Here is an 8,543-nt window from a genome sequence, read left to right as displayed (position 1 = left end):
CTTGAATTCTGAGTAATGGAATATTACTCAGCCTAAAAGAAGGGGGAAGGAAATTCTGACCCATGCTATACCGTGGATAAACTGGAAGACAGGATGCTAAAGGAAATAAGCCAGTCACAAAAGGACAAACACTGTATGATGCCACTAATGTGAGGCTCCCAAAGTAGGCACATCAGAGACAGAAAGTAGAACGGTGGCAGTGAGGGGCTGGGGAGAAATAAGCCAGTCACAAAAAGACAAACACTGTAGATCCCACTAACGTGAGGCTCCCAGAGTAGTCACATCAGAGACAGAAAGTACAATGGTGGCAGTGAGGGGCTGGGGGGCGGAGGACCGGGGAGTTAGCATTTAAGGAATATGGACCTTCAGTTCTGGAGACGGATAGTTGTGATGGGTGCACAACAATGTGAATGTACTAAATGCCACTAAACTGTACCCTTAAAAATGGTCAGGCCCTGGCCAGGGAGTTCAGTTGGTTAGAGCATCGCCCTGATACACAAGGTTGCGGTTCAATCCCTGGTCAGGGCACATCTAAGGATCAACCAATGAATGCATGAATGAGTGGAACAATAAATCGATGTTTCTCTCTCCCCTTCTCTCTAAAATCATTAAGATTTTTTTAATGGTCAAAATGGTAAATTTTTATGTTATATATATATTTTACTACCTCCCCCTTCTCCCCCCCCTCCACCCCCTCGCCACGAATTTCATCGGCAAGGGAAATAGAAAAAAAGTATTGGGGTTAAAAAAAAAAAAAAGGCAGTGAGCACGGAATGCGGGAGGACTGAATGTCTCCAGGGTGGCCGGGGGCCGGAGGACCGAGGCCTTTTTGGGAAAAGCTAGCTGAGACAAAGCAGGTGCCAGCTCACGAAGGATCCTGCAAGCTGTGCTGAGGAATGTGGGCTGCAGGCGCAAAGCCCTGGGGAGGCGCCAAAGGGTTTCCAGCGGGGAACAGCCTGACCATATATGGCTGCTGCACAGACCCTATGGCTGAGTGTGACGATGCTGGGGTCGGTCGATGCTGGGGTTGGGAGGAGCAGAGGAGGTTTCCCAGGGCCTCTGTGGCATCAACTAGGTGGGGTCCACAATGACACCACGGTGGCCGGTGGCCGACAACAGGGGGAGATAAAATGTATGGAGCGTGAATTCCGAGTTGGAAAGAAGAGCAGAGGCAGAGCTGTCTGATTCCTAGATTAGGTTTAGGGGAACAGGACAGAGACTGCAGGAGGGAACAGGTCTGCTGGGCCAGGAGTGGTCAGCACAGTTTTGGACACACTGAGTGTACCCCGGGGGACGTCTGGGTGGAGATGCCCAGGGCAGTTCAGCATTTAAGAAGGGCCTGGAGGGAGGAGGCTAGACTGAGACTAGGTCTGGGACTCACTGGCACCACATGGAAGGTCAAGTGAAGAGCGCAGCTGAGGTTGCCCAGGGTGAACCACAGCTGGAATACTGAGGACCACCAACCTTAACAGGAGGGAGAGGAAGGTATTCACCAGAAAACAGAGGAGTGCATTCAAGGGAGCTGTCCCTCCAGACACCTGGACATCTACATTCCAAGCTGGGGTCCAGAGAGGGACTGGGATGGTGTGGCTTTAGGCTGAGAGGTTGTATTGGAGCCACGGTTTAGGTGTAGCTGTGGTTGCATTCTTGACCACAGAATCCTAGCGTTTCGGAGAAGGGACCTCAGAGGCCATCTCTCAAACCCCCTCTTTTTGCAAATAAGGATGCTGAGGCAAAAAGGCAGTGACTTGTCCAAGGACACACAGATGATTGGCAGTGGTCCCCTGGTCTGACTCACATGTCACCCCAACTTCTTTCAAAAGCCCCAAGCTAGCCATGACCAAGGCAGAGCAGCAGCCGGGTGCCAGGGAAGCATTCCCCCAGTGGCAGGCCCAGCGGGCAGCACCTGATCCTGGGCCAGGATGGCCCTGCCCAGCTGAAACCCCCAAGGCCAGTGGCCGCCTCACCTGAGATGACCTCCAGCAGCAGCATGAGCTTCAGGCCATCCCGGAAGTCCTCCTCTATGTTCTCAATCTGCGTCCCGGCCTTGCGGAGGTGGGAGTTGCACCACGCCGTGAATGTCTAGGCAAAGGAAAGAAGACGAGCATAAGTCACATGGTGGCGGGGGCCCTCACAGGGGCCTCACGGGGTCCCAGGGCCCCCCTGCCTCACACCATCTCTTCGGTTGTTCTATGTAAGGCATGGGTGGGAACCAGTGGGATGGACGAAGCCGCTCCCTCCTTTCATGCCTCCCCTCTGGGCCTTCGTCCAAAACATCATCTCCCCCCACATTTATTAGTAACACTAATTTACTTCTTAATTATAAGGCTTAGTTTCAATCTCCATAGTTTTTTATTGCTGTTTTTAATTTTTTCCATTGATTTTCCGACAGCGTGAAAGGGTGGGAGGAGGCGGGGGTGAGGAGAGAGAGAGAAACATCAATTGGCTGCTTCCCGCATGCACCCCAATCGGGGACAGGGATCAAACCTGCAACCAAGGTACAGGCCCTTGACTGGTAATCGAACCTGTGACCCTTCAGTCTGTAGGCCAACACTCTACCCACTGAGCAAAACCAGTCAGTGCCATCTTCATAGTTTTAAGGCGAAGTACCCCAGAGGTAACATATAAAGCCTTATTAATACAATGAGGGGGTGAGGGCAGGGCAGGGGAAATGCCATAGGGTAAATCAGTTTACTAAATCCTAGTATACTCAGCAGCTACCTAAGTAAAAGGATTAATCAGTTTTGTTAGGCACAAAGTTCAGAATCACAGTATCAGACAAGGTGAGAGGCAGGTAAATACCCCAATGTGTATGCCTGTGTCTTTGGGATGGGGGATGGAAGCACCTTAAGCTTCAAAAATATGAAGAATTCCAGAAAGGGAATATAAGGAGCCTAAATGAAAGACCTTTGGTGTTGAATGTTCTAGTCTGTGGGGAGAAAGCAGCAACATTGACGCTTCATATATATATAAAATCTTTACTGAAACTTTTTCTATATTTAAGCAGATGATTAGGCAGGCCACTACCAGGCTGTCCTGTGCCAACAGCACCCCCTGGTGACTCAAACAAGAAAAAAGATAACAAGAGAGAGAAGTGTGCGTTTTCATTTTGTAATGTCCCTTCCACAACTTGGGCACGTATCTCTCCCGGGCTATCACATTCCGTGGGAAACAAAGATAAGCACCTCCTGCCTCAGACCCAACCCATTCCTCCGCAGCTCCAGGCTTCTCTGCACCAAACGGCACTCACAGCTACATGGCGGCTCAGGGCCAATGTTCAGTCCCCACAGCACCCCAGGCAGCTCTCCTCCCACCTGTCCTCAAAGTCTCAATGGTGAGCAGTGCTTTCTTCTTTGAAACAGCAGCAGCCACACTAGAAATACCCTTCCCGCCTAAGAAAGGTCACCAGACCCATGACCCCCACCACCACTTCCTCTTGTCCCAGGGGAACTCCAAAGTGAAGTGGCAATGAATGGGCAGGAGCAGGGAGGAATGCCACACCAGTGGTTACTGGGGGAAAAGAAATGGCTGCCAGCTTTATAAGCAAGAGCTGAAGAGTCTGTGAGCAAGGAGGAGAGATGCCAGGCCACAAAGGTAGGGAGGAGGGGGCAGTCTTTGGAAAGACTGGCACACAGACTGGGGGTGGACAGGGGACATATACCGATTCCTCGGCCTGGAATATCCTCTATGTCATGTCTAGCTAACTCATCTTTCAAGATCAGGCTAACATACCACCACCTCCAGGAAGCCCAGAGCATCCTGCACCCACTCCATCATTGCCCATGTCCTGCTGCACGGTCCTTGCCTGGTCACTTATCAGTTCCATACCTCCAGGCTGGCATGGACTCAATGCTCTCCCTAGAGTCCCACAGCACAAAGTCAGGGACAAAGCAGTGAAGAAACAGCATAAAACCCTGCCTTGTGCAGCGAACATTCTAGTGGATGTAAAAATCAAGCAACTGAACGAAGGAACAAGTAGGGAACCCCTGCAAAAAGGAAGGTCCTGGAAGATCCAGCCACACCTGTGAGTGATGCTGAGTGGTATCAGCAGGGCGCGATGGGCCAGACAGGCTCTCAGGGACCCTGAGAACACAGCTCAGAGGAAAGGGGATGCAGCAAGACAAGGAAGAGTATCTACTGGGTGCCTTCCTCTGGCGCTGGCCTCACAAAGCTGGCAGAGAAGGCAGGGTACAGTAGCTTTTATTTTCATTCTATTATAACTTTGTTGTAAAAAATGTGAGTTTTTAAATCTTTAAAATAATTTATTTTGTAGTTCTATATTCTCTCCTGCTTGCCATCTGTCCATATACGCACTTCTGCCAGGTGTCATCACATTGTCCATTCACGGGGTGGGGCGCCTTTATTTACCACCACCATCCCTATCGCCAGAGCACCTTGCTCTCATCTCCCTTCCAGGCCCCGCCTCTGCCTGGCACTCAAAGGGCTGGTCTCAGGCCGCAGTCCTGCTGGGAATCGCCTGCGTCCCCACAGGTGGGGGCTGGGGGACCTCACTGATCTTCACTCAGTCATGCAGCGGGGGCTGGGGTGTGAGGAAAGGGGAAGAGGCCGCTTTTGTAAGAAGACACTGCTTTGCAAGAGGAAAAGTACTGTTGAAAGCAGCCTGCCTCACTTCCTGGAGAAGCCGGACTCTGCGCCTGGAGACAGACCGCACCTGTGTTTGCTCAGGTCTCCCGTGCAAAGTCTGGTTCCGAGGGCTCGCGACTGCTCTCGGCTAAAACCTCCAAGGCCCCGCCCCTGGCTCCCTCAGGGGTGGGCCCTGATGGGGCCGCTGAGCACCATCCAAGTAAGAAAGTTCCCCTAGGAAGCAGCTCCTGTGGTTGAAGCTCAGGCCTAAGAAGAAGATGGTGGGGGCAATCCAGTGATGAAGAACAGGCACTTCCCAGCCCCGGCTGGGTAGTCAGGTGGTTAGAGCATCGTGCCGAGGCACCAAGGTTACGAGTTTAATCACAGGTCAGGGCACACACAGGAAACAATCGATGAACGCATAATAAACGGAACAACAAATCAATGTTTCTCTCTCAAATCACTCAATAAAAATTAATTTAAAAAGGAACGTGCTCCTGTGGGTGCACCAGATCTGGGTCCAATGCCCAGACCCACTATGTACCAGCTGCGCGACCTTCAGAGGAACCCCCCTGAACCTCAGTTCCCTACAGTAAGTGGGGGGTAGTAACTGCACTTTGTAGAAGCAGGAGGATTAACTAGAAACATGTACGAAGCACCTGACACCTAGAAACTGCTCAGGAAATGGTGAGAAGGACAAGCCTTTCTGTGGAGGCGTCTCGGAGGACCTACCCCGTCCGCCCAGCCCACACCTCCTCCCGGCCTCCAGCCACCACACTCTGTCTGGGTTCCGTCCCTGCAATCACTGCACAGTGTTCTCAAGGTGATGCCTGGTGTGTCTGAGAAAAGTCTTATTTTCGAACTGATGCTGATGTGTCATGGGAGAGGGCTAAAACCGTGGTGGGGGTGCCGGAAGCCTCGGACTTTGACAGTGGTCTTGTGGGGCACAAGCGGAGGATGATGGGGCACCAGAGGGGAGAGGGCAGTGCCCGCACTGCAGACTTCCATGCGCAGCGCACATAAAACCGGAGCTCCCACCTTAGGACAGGGAAGGGCACCTGCCCCTGAGTGCTGCCCCAGGGGTCCAGCCAGGAGGAAAAGCCAATAGTCACCAGTGATGCCTGTGGCTCAAGACGGAGACAGAGGGTCCCATGGCCTCTAGTCCAGACACCCCAACGTGGTGGGCAACACTACCGCAGCGGCTATGGTCCAGCCTCATTCAAACCAAGGGCCAGGGGGCATTTTATGCCTCAGTCCCAACCAGGGCCTGTCCGATCTGACCTTCCCTTTGCTCTAAGAGCCCCATTGCTGGGCCCCTGGCTCGCAGCCTGACTAAGGAGATGGGGCCTGCAGTGGGCTCACTATTGTAGAAATGGGCTCCGGGATGCTGAGGGCTCTCGGGAAAAGGGCCCAGGCACCGCTGGGAGTGCTCACAGGGCTGCAGCGAGGGCTAGTTCCCTCCTCACTTCACCAGCCACCAGCCCCACTGCACAGCCTCTGCGGGACCTGGGTGGGGGGCGGGCAGCCGGGGGGGGGCTGCTGGCGGAGAACAGACCTCTGCCCATCTTGCAACATCTACCCATCTCTAATCTGGCACAAGGAGATAGTAGTGGACAAAGAGTATAACCGCCCAGCACTGTAGTTCACAGGACTTCCTCAGGATCACTCCACAGAGCAAGGGCCCAAGTGATCACTCTGAAGATGACAATGCAAATTTCGCCTCCTCCTCCCCCCAGCCAGATGGTAACCTCGTCAGTGACTCAACATGGCTCTGCCTCAAAGGGCTCCTTTGTGGAATGGGGGTGATACTATCAGGGGGTGGGGTAGAGGATTTAATGAGCCAACCCACTGAAAAGAGGGCCTGGAACAGAGTCCCAGCTCAATAATAATTACCTCATATTAGTGCTACCACAGGAATTAGTTCTAATTATGACAAGGTCATGCTGTTCAACACATGGCATCGAAGAATGTTAGCGTGGGAAGAGATGTTAGACATCACCCAGGTCAAACTCTTCTCGCGTTACAACGGGGGACACATGGACCAGAGAGGGTGAGTGGCTTTCCCCAGGCCACACAGCTGGGTGTGTTCACAACTTGGCCTCCTGACTCCCAGTGTCAGACGCTTTCTGTTCCACCAGGAGGATGTGGATTTCAGGTGCAGGTTCGGATGGGACGCCGGAAGGGAATAGCAGAACCGAGACCGAGATTGCAGATGGCCAGAGGGGTGGGCTGCATCTTGTGGGATGCCACTGAACACAGGTCCCTAAGGCGAGAACACGAACCGGATGGAATCCAGGCGACCCTGGCCAGCACCGGCACAGAGAGTTTGAGTTGATGGAACATCAGTAGAGTTGGCGTGGGATGGGCAGCCGCTCTGGCAGAGAGCGGCCAGGGAGCAGCGCCCAGAGGCAGGCAAGTGGGTGTGCGGAGGTGGAAGACCATTCTGAGTGGAGAGCCGAACAGAAGCATGTCTGAGGGAACTCTGGGAACTGGGCTCGTTCACCAGGAAGAGAAAAAGGACTCAGGGGCTCACCTCCCATGGACAGCAAATAAATATGTTGGGCACATACACAGGCAGAACAAGGCAGGCAACTCACACCAATGCTGAGGAATGTAGATTCTAGAACAAAGCTGACCTAGAGCCAGGCCCAGCTCTGCCCCTGAGTGACCTTGGGCAAGTGACTTCACTTCTCCAACCCTCAATCTCCACATCTGTAAAATGGGTATAGTACTAGACTAGACCCTCCCTCAGAGAGTGGTGAAGACCAATGCAACAAGACATGGTAAGTGCTATGTACAATCGCCCACACAGAAGGCTCAATAAATGATAGCTACACTTCCTAGGATGAAGGACAGGAAGGCGCAAGGAAGTCTAGAGTTTAAAATAATAAAGAACCGAACAAAACTAGATGTATAGTGTATTACCGGCCAAAGGCATGTACTTGGTGAGGGTGCTGGGGACGGATTCAAGCCCCTGGGGGCTGAGCTAGTAAGTAAAGTCCCGTATAATTCTGACAATTCAAGAGCCCAAGGCAGCCCTTGAAAAACTGGTTTTGAGATTTGTTTGAAAAGTTCATTCAGACCAAGAACACACAATTAAACACATGAACAGCACTATTAATAGTTTGGGTTGGCTACTTGTTGGGGGGAGGGGGCTGTTCTATGCATCATAGATGTTTAGCAGAATCCCTGGGCCCTACTCACTAGATGCTGTAAAATCCCCCCCATCTCAAGTTGTGATCCCACCCAATCAAAAATCACCCCCATTGAGAACCTAGACTCTAGGAGACAAACACATATGCCATAAATAAGAGTAATAATGTAACAATGGCAGCTAACATCTGTTGAGCACTTACTCTGTGTGAGACCCTCTTCTGAGGGCCCTACCCGCTTTGACTCATTTAATCTTCACACTCTGGGGCAGGGGCTATTATTCTCCCCCTTTATAAATGAGGAAATTAAGGCACAAAGAGGCTTAATAAATAAGCAAAGGAGGCAAATGTAAGACAGAAAGGAGGACTGGTCAGTCCTCACCTCCATGTATGCTCACGCATGGCTGTGGAAACAGTGGCCCTCTCGGACTAGCCTTTGTTTTCCCCTCAGGATACAATGCTTCTAAGTGTGCAAGCTGATCAACAGCAACGAGACCTCGGTTCCAGGGCAGGGTGGTGAGGGGACGGGGCAGCCTCTCCTGGACTCCATGTGGGAGCACGGGCCCTTGGCTGCCAGATGCCAATGAAGAGGAGCCAGGGTTCTGGACTTCCCCGTGAACCCCCAGTTTCTAAATGCTGGCACCATTTAAAAGTAAGACCTCTCGACCTGGCTGGCGTGGCTCAGCTGGGCGTCGTGCTGTACACCGAAAGGCTGCTGGTTCCATTCCCAGTCAGGGCACATGCCTGGGTGGTGGGTTTGATCCCTGGTAAGGGATGTGCAGGAGGCAGCCAATCGATGGTCTATTC

The 8,543-nt window shown here is 52.4% G+C and overlaps 1 protein-coding gene across 1 annotated transcript in view; it reads right to left on the bottom strand.

Moving 5' to 3' along the window:
* Positions 1 to 8,543, bottom strand: part of ACTN1 (actinin alpha 1) — a 99,663-nt gene that overhangs the window by 43,240 nt on the left and 47,880 nt on the right. The window contains exon 2 of the mRNA XM_006760789.1: positions 1,968 to 2,082. Coding sequence (XP_006760852.1) covers positions 1,968 to 2,082 — 115 coding nt within the window. The remainder of the gene's footprint in view (positions 1 to 1,967; positions 2,083 to 8,543) is intronic.

The sequence above is a fragment of the Myotis davidii genome, unplaced genomic scaffold (assembly GCF_000327345.1).
Source record: "Myotis davidii unplaced genomic scaffold, ASM32734v1 scaffold17, whole genome shotgun sequence".
Lineage (NCBI taxonomy): Eukaryota > Metazoa > Chordata > Mammalia > Chiroptera > Vespertilionidae > Myotis > Myotis davidii.
The sequence above is the reverse complement of the archived record's forward strand: the minus strand, read 5'-3'. Positions and strand labels throughout refer to the sequence as shown.